General features: G+C 36.2%; 1 protein-coding gene across 1 annotated transcript in view; it reads left to right on the plus strand.

Annotated features, from left to right (window-relative positions):
- Positions 1-21,426, plus strand: part of ELP4 (elongator acetyltransferase complex subunit 4) — a 208,026-nt gene that overhangs the window by 90,727 nt on the left and 95,873 nt on the right. Inside the window, exons 8-9 of the mRNA XM_028516278.2 lie at positions 1,986-2,094; positions 6,137-6,243. Of these exons, the coding sequence (XP_028372079.1) occupies positions 1,986-2,094; positions 6,137-6,243 (216 nt within the window). The remainder of the gene's footprint in view (positions 1-1,985; positions 2,095-6,136; positions 6,244-21,426) is intronic.

Genomic DNA, 21,426 nt, shown 5'->3' on the forward strand with positions numbered 1-21,426 from the left:
TGTTGTCTAATATTCTTCCTAACGGAGAACCACATGGCCATTCTTCATCTCCTGCTCGTTCTCATCCTCACAACCAACTGAGCCACACCCCACCCCCACCCCAACATTGTTCAGTACTCAGCACAATGAATCATTTTCAAGTTGACTCATTGTGAACTGTCTCCCAGCTGTTGGAATGTCTGGCAGACATTTTTGTTTGGGTGAAGAATAACTGGCTGAAACCCAACCTGGATGAATTTGATATAATGGTCTTTGGCTAAAGAAATATTGAGAGGACCGTGTCTATGGCCTCTGGAGCCCCTGGTATTCCTGGAGGAGGACCATCCCCTGTGGCACAGAACTGAAAGTAAAGAATCAATCTGGATTATGTTCTCACCATTGAGTGAAAAATTGCCTCCGAAGAAACAGGCATTTCCACACTATGTTTGCTTTTCTGTACTTGGTGCCCACGTGATTAAAAGTGTTAAAGACAATGAAGAATACTTACTTTTACTTGTTCCTTTTAAGAGACTAATTCAAAACCTGAAGCATTCTTTATATAACACACATTGCTCCTTATGGAGGAGTTTCAAATAGCGCCCTAGGTGTGAGTTAGCCAGTCGTTTCAGCATAATGTTTAGTGGCAGAGGCTATTATGTATTTCATGCTGATTCAGGTAACATTGACCCGCCCTCTCTAATTTTTCTTTTTTACGCAATCTTCACACGAGGACTTAAGAAACAGAGGGATACAAATAAGCTGAGTGGTCAGTCATGTTTTCAGAAAGTGAACAACTTTGATTATATTTGGACTTTTCTCTAATGGGACACAGATCCAACTAATAAATTTTCTTGACTGTTTTTCATTGTTCATCCTTTTTTTTGTTTGTTTTTGTTTTTGTTTTGTTTTTGTTTTTAATTTTTTATTTCAATCATTGTTCAAGTACAGTTTTCTCCCCCCTACTCCCGTTCCAGCCCCTCCACCCAACCCTCCCCCCTTCCCCCCATTTCATTGTTCATCCTTTTTTTAAAGATGAGTTTTAAACTGGTGGACATTGCCAGTGTGTAAAGTGAGAATTTCCGAATCATGAAATGTTTACAAACAATAAGTGTTTTCAACTTATCTAGCTCTTACCAGCAACATTTTTTCTAGGATGTTACAGCTTATAAAACAATTTTCTGACCTAATCAGCCTGTCAAACTGAAAGAAATACTGAATTTCCACTAAATCAACTAATTCAAGAAAACTTATATGATATTTAATAATTATATTTTAAAGACATGCAATTCCGGGTATTTTAGAAGTTTGCCACTTAAAAGGTAACTTTAGAAGATGTATTGTTTAGCAATACTTTTGGTTCATATCAGGTTGTGCTGGGAAGGAAAGGGTGTGCCCCTAGTCTAGTGCCGGTTACCTACCGTCTTTTCTTTGCCTTGATTGTTACCCCAGAGCCAAATAGCTGCATCTGGAAGGAGAAAACAGAAGACTCCAGAGCCAGCCATGCTGCAGCCTCTGAAAGGCTGGACCCTTCTGTTTCTAATGTGACAGAGGACCTCAGCTGTTACAGGGCTAGGACCTGGTCCCAGGTGGCAGGTGACAGTAGGGCCTTGCCTTACACATTTTGCTGCAGTGTCTACTGCTCCTGAATCCTGGTGCCTATCAGATTTCACAATGGGCAATGACTAAAGCAATTTGAAAACTAATAGTTTATCAGCAGAAAGGTAGCCTTGCCCAACAAGACAAGAGAAAAAGAATTAATTTGTATTTTGTATCAAAACTAAAATTCTTTGACTTAAAATATAATACCTACATGGGCTGGAAATTTCAACGAAGGGCATAGTTTCATCCAGTTTTTGGCCTGTGGCAGCTTTAATTTTTGAGTCATTTTTCTCACTATCTTCATGGTCATTCAGCTTTATAATTTGTCACTGAGATGACAAAATGGCACTGTATGCATATTATGTTTTTAAACCTAACATGAGTGTTTTTGTTTTCTTGTTTTACAGAATAAAGCAATCATTGCTCGTATTACAAACTTGTCAGATACAGTAGTTCATCTGGAGTCATTTATCGGTTCTGACAGAGAAACCAACCCGTTGTATAAGGATTATCATGGTAAGCAGCACCTTTATGCTGAGAAGAGCATGTCATGGTTGCTTCTAAGGTACCTAGAAGTATCTAGTCCAATCATAATACCTATTGTCAAGTAGCATGAATTTTATTTTATAATATATCTGTTAAATGTTTTTTATTCCTGACAAGTCTTCCATGGCAGCTTGTCAGCAAACTACATTAAGACTATAGACTACATTAAGACTGTGGCCTTGATTGGTGCAGCTCAGTGAGTTGGGTGTCATCCTACAAAGCTTAAGGCCACTGGTTCAATTCTCAGTCACGCCGTATCCCCAGGTTGGGGACATGTGAGAGGCAACCAGTCTATGTTTCTCTCGCACGTCAATGTTTCTCTCCCTCTCCTTCTTCGTCCCTTCCCCTCTCTTTAAAGATAAATAAATAAAGTCTTTAAAGAAAACAAAAAAGGGAGTCAAACCCTAGTTCTAAGGCATGGCTTACTCACATGTACATTTTGTTTGTCCCAGTGGCCTAAACTTGCCATGAAATCAGTCGTACTTATTAGCCATGTTTGAAATAAGTATATTAATTTTAATAATAACAGCTTTGTAGAAGGTATTATACTTTACGAAGCTTAGCTATATGGCAAATAAAAAGTAAAATTTATATTGTATTATGTTTTATTTAAGATTTTATTTACTTATTTAGAGAGAGGGGAAGGGAGGGAGAAAGAGAGGGAAAGAAACATCAGCCTGCAGTTGCCTCTCACATGGCTCCCACTGGGGACCTGGCCCACAACCCAGGAATGTGCCCTGACTGAGAATCGAACCAGTGACCCTTTGGTTCACAGCCCAAGCTCAATCCGCTAAGCTACACCAGCCAGGGTGCATTATGTTTTAAAAGTCTTAGTCAATAACATTTTCAGAAAGTGAGCATCTATGATCATATTTGGACTTTTCTCTGTCTACTCTTTTGTTGTTAATTTGTGTTAAGAACAAATTTTAAACTATCCCCACCAAGGGCACCCAGCTAGCTCAGTTGGTAGAGCATGAGACTCTTAAAATATGACCTCCCTAGTATAAACACAGGACACTTAATCAGACTTTTTCACTTCCATGTTTTGAAGCTTTTAATAGCATTTTAGTCATTTGGTTGATTTAGGGATTTTTTTTAAATAAAGATTCTTACATAGAACTATTGCAATAGGAAGGGTTTAGTAATTATGCATATCGTAGATCTAAACTGAACAATATTAACTATTTACCTATTCTGAGTGAATATTAGCTGTTTACCTATTCTGAGTGAATGTTGACTGCTGCTGGTACTGTTGTGGGACCACCGCACTGACTTGAAGACCTGAGGTCCATCTACTACGAGGCTGCGATTGCAGGTCTAGGGCAGTTTCCAGCATCCACACATGCATGAAAAGATTATACTGTACTCTACATGATGGTTGTCACTGCTTTGAAGTCAGCACACAACCTTTAAAAAATAATGATCAAGTATTTTTTTAAAAGTCCATAAACTATAAGCTGTGAACAAAGCTACATAAAACCATTTGCCTTGTGTCCGTCTACTTGTTTAAGTTTGCATCTGGGATACGCCCAGACCCTTTATATAACTCATTTAATATAGCATTGTTATGATTGGAAGAGAGCTATTAAGATTAAACTATTTTTATTTTTAATGACTACAATTGGCATATAATATTGTATGAGCTTTAGGTGTACAACATAGTGATGATGTATATGTATATATTGAGAAATGATAGCTGCAGTAAGTTTAGCTAACATTCACCACTACACATAGTTCCAGTTTTAAAGATTTTTATTTATTTATTTATTTTTAGAGAGGGAAGGGAGGGAGAAAGAGAGAGAGAAACATCAATGTGCGGTTGCTGGGGGGTCATGGCCTGTAACCCAGGCATGTACCCTGACTGGGAATCGAACCTGCAACACTTTGGTTCGCAGCCTGCGCTCAATCCACTGAGCTACACCAGCCAGGGCTATAGTTCCAGTTTTTATTCTTGTGATGAGAACTTTTAAGATCTTCTCTCTAGCAACTTTCAAATGCACAGTTCAGTATTGTTACCTGTAGTCACCGTGCTGTACACTACTTCCCTAGGAATTACTTACTGTATAAATGGGCAAACTCTTTCTTTAATCTATTATTATTTCTCTTTTCTTTTAAAACAACTCAAATTAAATATTACTTCAATAGATTATATCTGGGTATCATTTGTAAGTACTATGACCTTGTGAATTTAGTAAAATTATATTTTATATATTTTTAAATTTTATTTTATTTTTGTAGAGATGGGGGAAGTGAAGGAAAAACAGAGAGAGAAACACCAGTGTGCAAGAGAAATACCAATAGGTTGCTTCTCACACGTACCCCAACTAGGGGCTGGCCTGAAACCCAGGAGTGTGCCCTGACCAGGAATCAAACCAGCGACCTTTCAACACTCAAACCAACTGAGCCACACCGATCAGGGCTATATTCTAAAAAACTTACCTTAAGACATTTCAAGGGTTAAAGACAGACATTTTGTGTTGAAATCTCTGAATTGATAAATTATTCTGCAAAAATCAATAGTTATGATGACTGGTAAAGTTTCTATGAACAAGAAGGGCCTGATTCATTCACTCTGTAAGGCCTCTTGATTTAATAGTTAGCTAAACTGTTAGCTAATAGTTAGCAAGAACACGAAAGGTTAAAATTAAAAGTGTGCAAAGGAAAGTGTGGTACGCTTATTGCTAATATATTTTACTCAATAGCTCTGCATGAGATATTTTTAATTTGTATCTAAAAACTTGTCTTCTCTGCCCTGTCTGGCGTAGCTCAGTGGATTGAGCGTGGGCTGCGAACCAAAGTGTCGCAGGTTCGATTCCCAGCCAGGGTACATGCTTGGGTTGCAGGCCATAACCCCCAGCAACCGCACATTGATGTTTCTCTCTCTCTCTCGCTCTCTCTCTCTGTCTCCCTCCCTTCCCTCTCTAAAAGTGAATAAATTAAAAAAAAAACTTATCTTCTCAATGTAATACCTTTTGCATTTTTAATTTAAAAAGAAGCCAGATATTTTATTGAATTATTATTAAAAGGGCCATTTCTGAAGTAAAGCACCTAGCAATTTACCTGTTAAAGCTAAAACAAGTACATACGTTACTAAGCACTCAAACACACACAAAGCTCTATGCTAGAGAGCAGTTCTGTAAATAAGATTTATCTACTTTGTTCACATCTTGGTTTGTCTTCTTCCCCCATGTTTAGGGATCAGTGTCTTTGGGATGGTGATTTTTAAATATGGGCTGAGTCAGGCAGAGAGATGCACTGAGGAGTCTCCATGTCTTCGTCTGTGGTAAATGACCCCAGTTTAGTCAGAAACTGCATTAAGCTGAACAAAAGCCATCCAGTGCCCTTGTCAGAAGAAATTAGCAAGTGTTTCTCCTGCAAGAGGCCAAAGCTCACGGTTTACCTAGCACTGTTAGGAAGCTTATAGCAGCTACAGGAAGGTCTAACATGCACAGAAATGAGTATCGTGGAATGGCATAGAAATTAACGTCTGATTCTAGAGGATGCCCTAAAATGTAGTTTTCTTCAATGGTTCGTGCAAGTTGTTAATAAGGTACAAGATGAAATACTTTTCATGAGAGCCTCACTGGTTATCAGTAACCCGTAAGCCTTGTTTTGCTGGCTGCTTACTGGTGCATTTAATAAAATAAAGATCACCCAGTGGTGCCGTGGGCAGCATGCAAGGTGATAGCCATATTTGCTTACTGTAAATACAAGAGAAAATCACACACAGACCGGCTGTAGTTTTGACAAGTATTAAGATCCTTCTTTACATCTGTACTTCTGTACCGAAGTGCAATTAGTTTTCCTCGCACAAGGATTTCTGTTTATCTTATTCTGCTTGATTACTTGAGTATAATCACACCATTTGCTTCATTGCTCCTGGTAGTAAGCTCCGGTTTTGAAAGGGGAGGGTGCTTGTGTGTAAATTTACAGGATTCTGCAGTAAGACTCTAATTTATGCATCCAATGACAGTGTTTTTAATTTTTTCCCTTTTAATTTCCTTTCCACAAGGTTTGATTCACATACGGCAGATTCCTCGGCTTAATAACTTGATTTGTGACGTGTCAGAAGTCAAAGACTTAGCTTTTAAATTAAAAAGGAAGTCATTCACCATTGAGGTAAGAGAGAATTTTTGTATTTCAGTTCAGTTTTGAGGTAAATAGTATCTGTTAATATATGTAATGTATATACATAGGTATTTTCTTAAGTCAAATTCTTAAATGTTTCATGCTAAATGTTTTTAAGTATTTTTGGTGTAACAAGATAATTCTTTAGACTATCCTATTTTTTTCTTTAACAACGTCTTGAGAGAGTATAGCAAAAATGATTTTGTTTCAAATGTCTATTAATAGTAGCTCCAAACTTACATGATGAGTGTGAGGTGCGTATTTTCAAGGCTCTCAAAGGCATATTTAGTTAAATGTTAGTGAGCTGTGCTTATTTGTGGATGGAATGTGAATGCTACCCACAGTTGTGCATGGCTGGCTAAGAGAAGAGGACCCTTACGTGCCTTCTACAAGCAGTTCTCTCACTAGTAGTGAACTTACCTTTCCGCTTTCTGTGCTGAATAAAACAAAGTGTTCTCATTTACACCGGTTGCCTTTAAGTAAATTGTCCACAAAACTTCAGCTGTTTTTGTGACCTTTATGCAAGGAGTAGTGACAGAAAGTGGTAGTACAAAAGATTTATTTCAACTTAATCTTGCTAAAGAGCAAATGAACATAGCACTATTAAGCAATTAGGGTTGATGTATTTATTAACGGAATAAATGCTTAGAGAGAGATGGCTTTTGGGTGGTGTGATAGTTATCAGTATAGGCGGTGCAATTTTTTTTTTTAACAAAGACATAAAACAGCCAAGCAGCCTTGACAAACCATTTTGTTTAATCTCTTTTCAAATGAAAAGCTCTTAAGCAGGCCACTTGTCTTAACTGCTTGAAACCATAAAAAGAGAGAATTGCCACCAATAAATTAGCATATTTTTAACTTCATCACCAAATGATGGTCAATGTGGCTTGGCACTGCTTTGGTGTTTGGGACTTCACCCTTAAGTGACCACTTTGGCCCTTCTTTGACCCCCTGCCCTCTTTAGCTGGCCACTTGATAACGTAACTTAATGGTTCTCTCTCTTTTTCTCTTTCCCGTCACATTTGCAAGTAGCACTAACCTATAAATCATCGTAAGGGCCCTATCCAGTGACAAATTAATGTGCCCTCCTCCTAATTAATGGTCATCAATGTCCTTAATTATCTAATCCTATTGAGAGCAGTTAATAGTTAATCAGGCAGCCAGTTCTTCTAGCAGGTCATCTCTGCAGGAGCGTTAGAAGTTTCTCATCTGGGGATACTCCCTCCAAAAGCCACTTGAAGCCAAAAGAACCGGAGTGTAGAAATACTGATTCCTGAGCTAATTTGCTTTAGCTCTCAAAAGAAACCATTGAAATGGAACCCAACACTGTAATTGTTCAAACATTGCTTCCGTTTTTCTGATAGGTTATTGAGAAATTTACCATAATATATATAGTTATGAAAATAAATGTGAAGTTATAGTTGTTGGTATCATAAATAGAGCATGCCTTGTCATTTTCTTTTAAGTTGAATTTATATTTTTAATGAAAGATGTGCGTTTTTCTTTCCATGTGACACTTTATCCTAAGGTGAGCATCTGACAACCAGGTCTAAGGTACCATGCCTATCACCATAGAAAGTAAGCAAGGACATTCCTTAGTGAAAAAAGAATATTGCACCTAGGGGAAAAAGTAGCAGAATAGTATGAATCATGTTTATTCCTTCTCTGTCTTTCACACACACACACACACACACACACACACACAAGCGCGCGCGCGAGTGCGTGCGCATGCATGCCTGCACATGCGCACACCTGCTGAATCTTATTTGGGGGTAAGAAAGTAGAAAGAAAAGACTTACATGATTTCAAGTGAGACCTCTGCTCTCAATAACTTCAGGTTCTAACAGTGGTGTGTTTTACCATTGAAGCTGGTGGAAGATTGTTTATTAACCACAAGAGTTTCTGTTCCATTTCCTCTCTTCTCTCCCCACTGTTCTGAACTAAAAGAACCATTATAATTGACGACTCTGTGGTATGGAAGCAATATTTGAAAACAAAACACTAGTAGATATTTTTAAGTTAATATTTAATACAATCAAATTCTTTACCTTTTTTGGCTTATAACCTAATCAATAGTGTGAGTATATATATATATATATATATATATATATGCACATATATATACATACATAAATTTATACATACATATATAAACTTACTCTATATAACTTATGCCACAAAATTCAATTTGATGATTAGAAAATATAAAGAATTAAACAAACCTAATAAAAGTACATATAGGTATAGTCACAATAGAATAAAATTATGTGATTTGTGTAAGACTAATGCTTAAATACAGCATTGTACATTATAGGAAAGTACATATTCCTACAGATAGCAAGTCTTCAGTGATATATTCTAGACAATGGAAACAAGAGTACTTTTATGTTCGGGGAAAAAATTACCTACCAAGTGACAGTGTTTTGATATGTACAACAAATAACTGTTTTTTTAAAACTTCCCTGATAGTTAAAAAATAATAATAAAATGTACACTATACTAGTCTGCAAAATCTGAAGCTATAATATACCAGGCATTGGATCTTCATCTTACTTTTAGAAGGGAAAAGTGGTTTAGCAGGTAAAGCAGAAATAACTTTTCTGATTCCATACAGGTAAGTTTGTTACATGTTGGAAGTTACTGTCGATCACCTGGTCTAAAGGCCAAAAGAAACAGGCAAACACTCTCATCTCCTTTTTTGGGGTACTTTTTCTTTTTGATTTCTTAAGTCATTGCCCTTTTTATATGTACAAACTGAATATTGTTTTTACTAATGGCCATCAGGGGCCTTTAAAAGGTAGAGCAACTTTACCCAGTAGTCCCTAATGTCTTTGAATGACTTGGAGAAGGCCAAGAATATTTCCTCCTCCTTGGAATATGTGTCAGTACTGTCCAGAATCAGGTGGAAGCATTTATCTGGTCACAGCAGATTTTTCTAATATCTTATATTCATCAACTATAAAGCCTTATAAATTCACCCCTGTACAATAACCATAGCAGAATCATGTCTACAGTAAAGACACAAAAATCCTGGCATACGTCCTGGATAAGTAAAAGAGAAAGTTTAAAAAGTTGATTCAATATGACTACAGTTAAAAGAAGACTTTCCAATTCCCTGAAAAGTGATAATCCTTGTAAACTGTGCATGGTGACTCTTTAGCATATTGGATTATTCGTAATATACCACTTAATCCTTTTCCTTACCACAGCCTCCATTCAACCAAAGCAACCGTTTATGTACTGAGCCTTTCTTGTGTAATAGGTGCTCTACTGACTTATTGATATTTTCTATGCACTGATTAAATATTTTATAAAGATAACTAACATATAATAATAGACACAACATACAGAAACTATGTCTTTTTCATCTTTGTTGCTATCCCAAAATTAAGAACAGAGTCATACACTTAGTAGTTATAAAATCTTTGCTGAAATATATGTCATATCAATAAATTATGGAGTTTTAATAATAGTTCAAATACAACTGCAGGTATTATGTGAGCTCCACTGGTCGTGACCTATAAACACTGCCGTCTCAGGAAACTCCTGTAGGATGTATCGCTTCACTTCCAAGCTGAATCAATTATTTATACTTGTATTCTTTTCAATTCCTGTAATTTTTATTTCTCTAATAATGGGGTTTCCATTGATCAGTTTTTTATATTTATAATTGTGATGTAATTATAATACATAAACAAGATTTGAAACGTGGTTGCATTTAATTTTATGATATCACAGGAGCAGCATTTTGGGGGATTTAGTAGTGTTTTGCTACTTTCATTTCGTATTGTTCAACTTGATCATATCTTAACATGTTCTAGCAATTGCATTTTCTAGTACAAATGATGATAATGTAGTTACAACCTCTATCAAGTAGGGCTTCTGTGTTGGTAGGGGACAATTTTCCAGATTTAAGATTCAGTGTTTCTGTGTTAAGTCAGAAAACGTGGTTACTGAAGAACACTGAAGTATACAAAGACATACACCGCTCACTGCAGATTTTCAATACAAGGATAAATAGTACTTATGTAGGCTTTAATTGGTCCAAAAATAGTAGTTATGTTAAAAAATAGTGTGTCTATATGGCTCTTGTATACTCAGTGAATATCGAGAGTTCAGTAAATCTAGTTTACTTAAGGTTATCTTGTCACACTTTGCCCATAATTCAGAATCTAGGACTCCAGTACCTCTCCAATCACAAAGAACTTTCACTCACAGAATAATAGATCAACCAGTATTTATTAAGTAACATAATTTTTGATGTACTTGCTTAGTAGATTCATTCTTAAGTATTAAGACCAGAATGAGTATATCAATATAAATTAAATATGTCATTGATATAAATTAGCTTTGTAATAATACTTCAGTGTACTTGATGATTCAGTACAATTATTTGAAGTTTTTACACATTAAAAGAGCATGAACTTTTGCAAACGACAAGGGTGTCAGGTCACTATGACGGTGTTGGGCAGTCTGGGATGTTGTGTGATGACTTGGGTCCTAGGTGTCCTTACTTCCCTGCATCTTGTCAGCAGCCTTTTCATTTCTTACATGGCAAGTAGAAAGGTGGCTCCGTTTACTGTATCTAGAGGTCAAGGAAAGGGATAGTTAACTTACTTGTCACTTCACAATTATGTCACTTGTATATAATAATGGAGACAGAATTGTCTGGCTGGGGAGCATTATTAGGTTGTAGCATCAGGGCCCATATAGCCTACAATACCTTTTCTGATAATGATTCCCTCCATGAACACTGGTTAGTACTTCAGTTCCCAGATATCACTGCAGTGAGCTAAGGAAAATCCAAGCAGAATATAGACGTCTCTATATGGATGAAGTCATTTGTCACAAGTTAATCCAAATTAATTTTCTTTAATAATGGAAATGTTATTTTCTAAATGTTTACATTGAACGTATCACCACTCCCATGGTTATACTTTAATTCCCAAATGACAGATACACAGAATCTCCAGAAGTGGGTCTAACCCTCCGCTCTGCATATTTCACGTGTCATAGTGAGCCTATCAAAATTGCGTACCACCTTAAGGGGAACACAGTTTTGAGACTGTGTCTAATCCTATTTCTTCCCACTTTGGAATCTTAATTAGAAGAGATAAGGAAAAAAAAACATCATTTAACTAAATTATTGTCTTGAATCTGTAGCAAAAGGTATAATCCTCAATTGGGCCAATTAGTGAACCCCATAGTTAGCTGTGCTGCCGAGAACAACTTGATTAGATCTGACACCATCCTAGTTCCCACTGTTGTTCTGCCAGGTATGATGGTCAGACTTCAAAGGGCTTGAGGCATCAGCAGGGCGAGGTTTGGAGGCCAGCTTAGGTCCGGTTGTTAATCTCCCTGCTAAAACTGCAGCAGCTCTCACACAAAACAAGCTTACACGACACAATCATGCGGCATTAAAGTTAGGGTTGAGTCATGACAATTTGCCTTTGATTTTGTGATGACTGACCAACGATGGCTACACGACCAGACACATGCTAAAAGTATGCTGATTAGGTGAGTTCCCCAAATATTTGAAGTATTTTTTTAACTTCCTATGTAAATGTTGTGAAAACTTATGCCCTTTGATCAAACTTCCAAAATACTAGTATTGTATGGGGGTGAGGAGGACGGGAATGAGTATTTCTTACTGGCAGCCTGAACCCCAGACTTTTCACTTACCACTTCGTAAAAATTTATCTTTACATTAATAATTTTTAAAGGAGACTGTAAAAGGAAATTGTATCTAAATGGTAAGCTTTATAAAAATCTATTCAGTGTGTTGAAAGAAAAAAAAGACATTTTTCCCTAAGTCATTTATGTTCACTGACAATTTTTCTGAAATTTCTTTATAATTATTTTCCACTTAAATATTGAGTAAAGTGCCCTTGAAGGATGTGATTGCATAAGCGTTCTTTTCTCTGCGTTCTGATTTGTTGGAATATTGCGGTAACAGTGACATGTTTCCATTCTGAGAAAAGCCCAAGGCTGCTTTAGTATTATTCCGAGTGATTGCAGCTGCCATCTTGCTGACTTTCCCTTCGGCAGCGTGAGGCCTGTTCGCTTTTGTGTTCATTCCACGTGCTTCCCGTGAATTCGGCTGGCAGAGCATCGTTGCTCCGTTGGGGAAGGAAGAGAAAATTCATGTTTGGCTATAACATATCTTAAAAGTTTCTGTATGGTCACCTGTAACACCTTAGATATTAAACTTATAATTCATTACATCAGATGAATCCTATTTTATTCAGGAAATTTAAGAAAAGCATATATTTGAATAGCCAGATAGTTGCACAAAGCACAAGTCAAATATTGAGAATCTTTCAAAAGAGTCTTCAGTCTCTGAGTCTCTCATGGAGACTCTCTGGCACCTGTGTGCAGCAGTCTTACCTTGGAGACTAAGGTGGTGCCGATTCATCACCATCTAAGAGTACAAAGAGTAAAAGATCTCTTCTCCTTGTAAAATTCTGCCGATACAACCCTGGCCAGTGTGGTTCAGTTGTTTGGAGAGTTGTCCTGTAACCAAAGGGTTGCAGGCTCCATTCCCGGTCAGGGCACATACCTAGGTTAAGGGGTCGGCCCCAATCAGGGCACGTATGGGAGGCAACTGATTGACGCTTCTGTCTCATATTGATGTTTCTCTCTCTCTCCCTCCCTCTCTCTTTAAGAGAAATGAAGAATGTCCTCAGATGAGGATAAATAAAATAAAATAAATAAAATTTTGCAGATACAAAGATTTCTATATGTTGTATAGGCTGTACAGGAAAATTATATTGCATAGCCCTGGCCAGTTAGTTGCTTAGAACATCACCTCTGTACGCCAAGGTTGTGGGTTTGATCCTGTCAGGACACACAAAAAAAGCAACCAATGAGTGTGTAAGTGGAACAGCAAATGGATGTTTCTCTCTCTTTTTCCTTCTCCTTTCTTCTCTCTCTAAATCAGTAAATTTTAAAAAATTAAAAAGAGAAGAAAAGAAATTACAGTGCAGGGGTCCAGGATTTTCTTAACAACCTATGTAGAATTGCTCTAGCAGAGTTCGCCCGGCTTACATGATGTTCCCCGAAACATTTCCTCCCACGGTAACTTACTGTTCTATCTAAGGAAGATAGAAAAAGAAAAAAAAAAACAAAAGATGATGACAAATCTTGATTGTTTCACTCAGTTCATCAGCTAGAAGGTAAGAAGAAAGTGTATTTTACTACTATATTCTCCAGGGTGCCTAGAAGAGTAACAAATGCAATATAGAGCATAAAAAAATATGGCATCCACATTTGTGGTACATGATCTCATATACATGGCTGATGTAGGTAGCCTTGGGGATGCTTTTGTACCCAAAACATCCTTAGGTCCTCCCCAGTGTCTGCACAGCCGATGTCCAGAATATCCATCCCTCCAATCCTTTCATTGCTTTTTTTTCTAATTGGATTGTAGGTTAAGATCTCAGTCTGTTTCTTAGAGATGTCCTCCCTGTCTAGCCCATCTGGAGTATTCACTCAGTGACCTGCTATCATTCACTGTATTTTAATTCTCAGTGTAACACTTACGTATTACTACAGTTGTTTACAGCTGTTGACGGTTGTTTATTTTACCAACCTCACTCACCCTTACCTGTCATAACCTTCACAGAAGTAGAGACATAGTCTGCCTTGTTCGCAGCTAAATCCTAAGCACATATAGTAGTTATTCCATAAATATTTATTTTTAAAATATTATTTTTAAAGTAAATCATGTTTACAATAAGGTTATTTAAAAACATGTATTGGCTCTCTCATGTGTTCTTGGCCTTGTGTAGGGTGCTTTTACATACATGGCCATATTTAATTCTTATTTGATTCTCATGGGAACCCTTGCCACAGCATTATTACACACATTTTAATGTAAGGTAATAGAAAGAGTCACATAACCCTCCCAAAGTCAGAGAGCTGTGTTTAGAGCCAGGGATAAATCCAGATCTCCTGACTCTGTGTGCAGAATTACATTGGAAAGTTAATACATTCTGGAGCTCTTTATTATTATTATTATTATTATTATCATTATTATTATTATTAAAAATAAAAAGTTTTTTTGAGTTTTGACAGGAGACTGGGAATATTGCAAGTGCTTTGTGGCTGTTACCTCACTGATATTTTAACTACCATATACCATTAATATCTACATTTTAGAAATGAAGAAACTTAAGGTTCAAAGAGACTAAGCAGCCTAATTAACCCAAAATCACAGTCGATCACTGACAGACATGACACTTAAATTCAAAAAGCCTGTTCTCCCTAACCACTAACTACTTACAACACCCCAAGGTGTACTGCCAACTCATTTCCTGTACATAAGCCAGAAGGCCTCTGCCTGGATGGATTAAAAAAGACAAACCACAAAAAATATGGCTGTGTGTACAAGGTCTGTCCAGAAGATATCCAGCCCTGTACTGTGAAAAAGAGAGACATTTATTGAAGAAGATACAAGAAACATTGCACATAGGACAATGACACTCCAGTCCCTTCAAAACAGGCATCTTGGGACATCACACAGTTCTCCCAATTACATCAGCTGCTCCGTCGCATTTTCCTGAATCTCATCGAAGATCTGATACTTCTTCCCTTTCAAAGTTGATTTTAGTTTTGGGGAAAAGCCAGAAGTCACAGGGCAGCAAATCTGGGCTATAGGGGGCTGAGTCACCTGGGTGATTTGGCGTTTTACCAAAACACTCTCAGGAGATGTGAGGTAGGAGTGGGCGTGTTGTCATGATGAAGCTGCCAGTCACCAGTTGCCCATAGCTGCAGCCTTCTGACTCATCTGAACAGTTTCTGAGGAGGAACATTCAAGCTTAACACAAAATTTGATGCAGATTTGTTGCTCTACTTGCTCAGTCATTTTGAATGTGATGGCCACACAGTACACATGCTCACTCAACAGTGTCTACCACCCTTACTGACTAGTACAGTGAAGTCATCATTGTTCACACATGTGCATTCCAGTCCACTCTCCTTGACTGTGAGGTTACATCAATGTCATGCAAACTGTTCTCATTATATCAACAATGGCTGGACTTTTCCCGGACAGGTGCATATGTGTGTGTCTATAAATACACATATGTATATATAATTATAAGATCTTGTATATTTATTTTTAGAGAGAGGGGAAAGGAGGGAGAAAGAGAAGGAGAGAAACATGGATGTGCAAGAGAAATGATCTGTTTCCTCTTAGCCCACAAGCCCAGCATGTGATCTGACCAGGAATAGAATCAGCAACCTTTTGGTTTATAGGACAACACCCAACCTTCTGAGGCACACCAGTAATGCCATATAAATTATTTCACATTCAAGTTAAAAGTTCTTTTGTTCTAGCAAGGATTTATACTCTGTTTTAATAAAATACACCGTAAAATTCAGGTTGGATTAATCATAACTTCCCCCTTATATAATAGTTTGCTATGTTTTATGCATAATATAGATAGAACTATGTTAGGGAGGCAAAATTGCATTTTCCTTATTTTGCTTCTTTTGGTACAGATAGGTATTTTTTAACTTGAAAAATTAATTTGCCAAAAATATAATGCCATTCCTTGAAACACTTTCCACTTCTGTAGGATTTCTGGGTTTTTGCTACATACGTGAGGAAAATATTCTATACAAAGAAATAGTTCCCTTGTTCTAATCAACTACTTTGATATGCTTCAAGAGTATCCCAAATTTAACTACAGTGTATTACTATTGTATGCACATAAATTATACATTCAAGTACTTTTGCAAATATTAGCTTACTAATAGTTACTGTTTCTATATTATTTCTTATATTTTTCTAAATTATTTTTACATGTATCATCTTTAGAGCATCAAACATTTTTTGTGAGATAATTGAGGTGTATATGAGTCAACCAAATTCAATTTTTCAAATTTCTAATTTTGCTTCCTTTTTTATCATAACTAATTCTAATGAAGATTTGATCCATTGTTATTAAACCCCCATTTTCTGTTACAAAACTTTTATTGGAAGTTCTTTGAATACCATCTACAAGCAGTAAATCTTCATTGCAAAATGCTGCCTTCTTTTATTAATATTACCCAAAAAGTTTCTTATAATTTAGTAATAAGAAGAAATTGTGTTCTTTGTTTTAAAAATACGAGATTATAACTATTAGTTTTAAAAAGGTAGGATTTGGGGATCACAATAAATAACTAAGAGAAATGGGGGTGTAAGGGAAATGCCTTTATCTACAAAACCAGTAAAGCAGTTCTCTTAGTTAGGCAGAAATTAAAATCTTGTCAAAGTTGTTACTGTCAGAACTCCACGCCACAGCAGACATTCGGTGGAGTAGCCAGGCCAGGCTCCATGCACTAGCGCGGGGAAGCTCCCTGAGCTGTTCTGTCAGGTGCTGTCAGGTCAGCCCACCACTGCTGCAGAGAATCACACTAAACCCTTTCCGCGTGAGCCTTCCAGAAATAAGATACTCAATATGAATGGTTAATGAAATTAAATATTAGGTTTCAGGTTTTGGTAAGACTGTCAAAATATATTGCACTCATCCAGAAATTTCTGAGTTAACCACTTGAAATATCTGACCCTACACTCTATTTTAAATCTGTTTTAAATATTACTTAATATTAGTACACTTGAAAGTATTTGGGTATGTTTTGTTAGGTAAATGGTTCTTCACCAAACATTTCCAAGGACAGTTCTAATTGTGTAGTTGTGTAGTAAGAAGAGAAAAGGGGTGTCTTTTACTAAAATTTAAATGTTCTGTTATAAGGAGGCTTGCTTCAAGTGTGAAACAATACTTTTTGTTTCCAAAGGTTGTCATTAAGAACAAAGTTGTATGCATGTCATAAATATTTCTTGTATGATTAGGAAAAGTTTATTTTTCTGATCAATATTTAAAAGGTATTACAGTATTATAGTGTAGACTTAGTGAAAGGCCTCAAAACTTTTTATTTACACATTTTGATGGATGGGGGTGCTGTTGCTATTTCTGTTCAATAACCTAAGAAATATTTTACCAACTTACACTGTAGCTATGGTGTAGCATTGAAAAACCTTGTAACAAAAAGCCTCTGGTGCAATTAAAGGTCACTTGTACATATTGTAATAGGCTACTCATTTACAAGATCTTTGTTAAGGGTCAGTGCTATAGCATGAAATGGATTGCCCTTATTGAGCCTATAAATAAATGGGTCAACTTATGTGGTATTCAGTGGGCAAAGGAAAAAGCTAACATAATACTAGTTTATTAATATTTTTACAGACAGCTTGCTGAAATGTTGAGCAAAACCAAATGCATTGGCACTTGGTTTTCTTGACATAAATAATTCTTGTATTCTTGTATTCTTGAATTCTATGTATTCTTTTTTTTTAAAGATTTGATTTTTTTTAAGATTTTATTTATTTATTTTTTTTAGAGAGGGAAGGGAGGGAGAAAGAGAGAGAGAGAGAAACATCAATGTGCAGTTGCTGGGGGCTGTGGCCTGCAACCCAGGCATGTGCCCTCACTAGGAATCGAACCTACGATACTTTGGTTCGCAGCCCGCTCTCAATCCACTGAGCTACGCCAGCCAGGGCGAATTCTATGTATTCTTGACATAAATAATTATAGAAAATCATTAGAATATGACTACAGTTTTTAAGGAGAACTGCTTGCACACACACGTTTTTGTTTTATTTAGATGTATAACCTACAGATAACAGAAAAACACCACACAGTGATAGTATTCAGATGTCTTTTGCCATAAAACTAGCATGCTTCAAAATGACTAAGATGTATATATTCCATTTTTCTTTATTGAAGTTCAAAACTGGTAGGGATAGGTATGAAAATTGACTCAAACTAGATAGTGATTTATTGTAATTATCTTTCCAGTGCTCTCAGGGAAAAAATGGTCATGCCAATAAAGTGTTAGTAATGAATTCAGTCACCTGATTTTTCAATTAAATAGACTTTAAATATAAAAATAATGTAAAGATTTTTATACCTTATAATAATTTTAATACACATAGATTTTTGCATTACATATATTTATGAGGTATGTCATTTTTTATTCTTAAACTAAAATCAAATTAGTAAAAATATACTAATGAACTAAATTTATGCAACCCTTTCTAGATTCTTTTCTCAAAATTTCTCAGACACACAACTACTACAGAACTCTAATTTTCTTTTTGGTTGCTGTGTACTATCAGAAATCAAAAACATCTAAATTGCAGTCAATGCCAAACCAAATCTTCTGGGTCAAACAAAAATAATTTAACAATGGGCTTGAATTAAGGATCGAATAAATAATGAGCTATCACCCTATAGCACTGATTGGTTTATAAAAACAATGCCAGTCATAAAGTAAGTAGCCAAGAAAAGCCCTGATCCCAGTAATCTCTGCTCGTTATTTAGCTCTTGAATATCAACTCTGCACTGTTTTGCTTGCCTTTTTCTTAAAGACTCAGAATTTTGTTTTTATTTAAGATTGTGTTTATTTTTATTTTTAGAGAGGGAAAGGGAGGGAGAAAGAGAAGGTGAAAAACATTGATGTGCAAGAGAAACGCCCATCAGTTGCCTTACCAACCTTACCACCTTACCTCCTACATCGCCTCGGGCACCCCCAGCCAGGGACCTGGCCTGCAGCCCAGGCAGGCTCTCTGACCAGGAATGAAACCAGTGACCTTACGGTTTGCAGGATGGTGCCCAGCCCACTGAGCCACACCAGCCTGGCTGTTTTGTCTGTCTTTGCTGCCATACTTTAGCACAGTGACAGTATCATCCTTAAACCTCTTATGAAGTACCGAAACTTTGGAAAACTCTGGTTCATTTAGGGGCATAAGCACTTTAAACTTCTGTCAATTTTACTCATCATTGTATCTGTCTCCTTTTCCTAGTTCAGTGTCTGATCATGCAGGTGCTCAAAAAATAATGAATGAATGAGTGAACTAATCAATGTCTTCGTGACAGTGCTCAAAACACATTGGAGAGCATGACCATGAAGACCTCGCCATTTCAGACTATGCAGAATGGTCTGATAATGCTAATGTGATTTCCGTAAGTGGTTAGTGTACTTCTAAGGTTTTGAATAAGTAAAATAACTTTCAAAAATACTGGCTAATAATGTAATGAACCCTATTATTGCTGAAAATAAATCCAACTGAACTTTTCAAAAATACCACATAGGAAATGAGATAGGATATAATTTTTAGTTCACGAAAGTGATTGATATTCTGTTTGAAGCATAATTTCCTTTTTGTTATTTTGTTGACACTTGGAAATTATTTTGAATGCTTTATCTTCAAAGATTTTAAAGTAAGTTCTACAAATTTGTACAATTAACTGCCCCCCCTCCCCGCCCCACACCAGAGACAGTAAGAACCAATCTTCATTCCTGGGTTTGAAGTACCTACATTTTCCTAATCCCCTTCAACCCAGTAATGGCTTGTTGATATGACTCATCTCCTCTGGCCAGTAGAGCTGATTTTATTGCCTGTATGTTTTTCTGGCTTTAAACAGGAAAATATTCTGAAAGGTTTGTGAGACTTATGAGTTAGGGATGAAATACTTGTGTACAATGGGATTTGAATACAACGTTTTGGATATTCTACAGCTCAGCTTTAAATATACCGTAGCAGTAAAGCAACTAATCTCTACATGTAACAGAACCTGGAACTATCATTACTGAAGGAGCATCCCTTGCACGGGCCTCTTTGTGCACAGGGAGCTGACAAATCCCAACCTAGTCTTCAGCTTCTTAAGAATTTCCTCCTGGGAAACCATTCTAGTTCAAATAGAAATTTAGGGCAAGTTTGTTCAGAAGAAAAGTTTTGCAGTGCATAATTTATAACTGAATGCATTTCTTCACCTGTCCTATTGGCTTAATGTGTCAGTCGATTCAGTCGAGAAACAGAAACAGTACATGTTAGATGTTTTGGAAATGTGATCTGCTCTTCATGGGGCCATATTCGCCATTTCTTTGCTTTAGCATTCAGTTATTACAACATTCCCGTCATTTTATTACAAAAGTTCTTATGCTTCGGTCGGTGTAAAATTAGATAAGTAGAAGGCATTATGAAAATTAACCAGCCCTTGAGGCTTTAAAAGATGAGGTTAGCAAATTATGGCTTGCGGGCCAGATCCAGGTCCACTGGTGTTTTTTTTAATAAACTTTTATTGGAACACAGGCAGGTCTGTTGATTTTTTTCTTAATGTATTATCTATGGCTGCTTTCACTACAACACTAAGTTGGGATCTTATGGCACAAAAGGCCAAAATATCTACTATCTGGCTGTTTACAGAGAAAGTTTGCTATGAAGAATTACTCTAGAGGGCCATGTACTTTAAAGAAAATTTACTGAGACAATTTCCAATTGGGGAAAAAGCTCAATATGAAGCTTTACTTAAGTAATATTAATTCATATAAGCATTTTATGTATAATTTGCATTTTGAGAATGAATGCAGGTGTGACTCTTGACGAAATACCTAGGTTTCTTAAAAGATTAAAATCAGGATGGAGTTTAAAGTGCTTCAAAACCAACTTATTACTGTGTGCACCCAGCCTCTCTGTAATTATGGGGGACCCACTTCCTTAGAGGTACCCCACTTCAGTCTCTACTAAATCCAATGATAGAAAATTATTTCAGATGCTAAAGCAACATCCCATCTCTTAGTACTAAATGTACCTTCTGAAGCCACACAAAAATTTCTCTTTTCTATGTATCACTGGTTCATAATAAATACCTAGTATATGAGAAACAGTTATAATTTATATTTATGTATACATATTCTTGGTTTTCCTCAGATTTATATTTCTTTTATAAAACACTAAATTAAACATTTCATTATTGTACATTTATTTAAAATCTTAGGCATAAAGCTCATATAGTTTTTATAACATCCTATAAAGGAATCTTTATACTTTAAAAAATATATCAATTAGAAATATTAAATTAATAGTCTTGATTTCTGAAGTAAAAATGCTTTATGAATAATAGGTTAATACATTTAAATATTGAAATGCAATGTTTTTATTTGTGGCATGTTTGATTTCACAAATAAGCTTCAGATGATTAAAAGTGATAAAATCAACATTAAATGTGATTTTTCAAGTTTACTATAATCTATTTAAGATTATTTTACTGTACAGTAGGTTAAAATGTCACATTAAATTTTTCATGACTGAATAATGAGAGTCATAAGGATATATTTCTAGCA

This window comes from Phyllostomus discolor, chromosome 6, assembly GCF_004126475.2.
Source record: "Phyllostomus discolor isolate MPI-MPIP mPhyDis1 chromosome 6, mPhyDis1.pri.v3, whole genome shotgun sequence".
NCBI lineage: Eukaryota > Metazoa > Chordata > Mammalia > Chiroptera > Phyllostomidae > Phyllostomus > Phyllostomus discolor.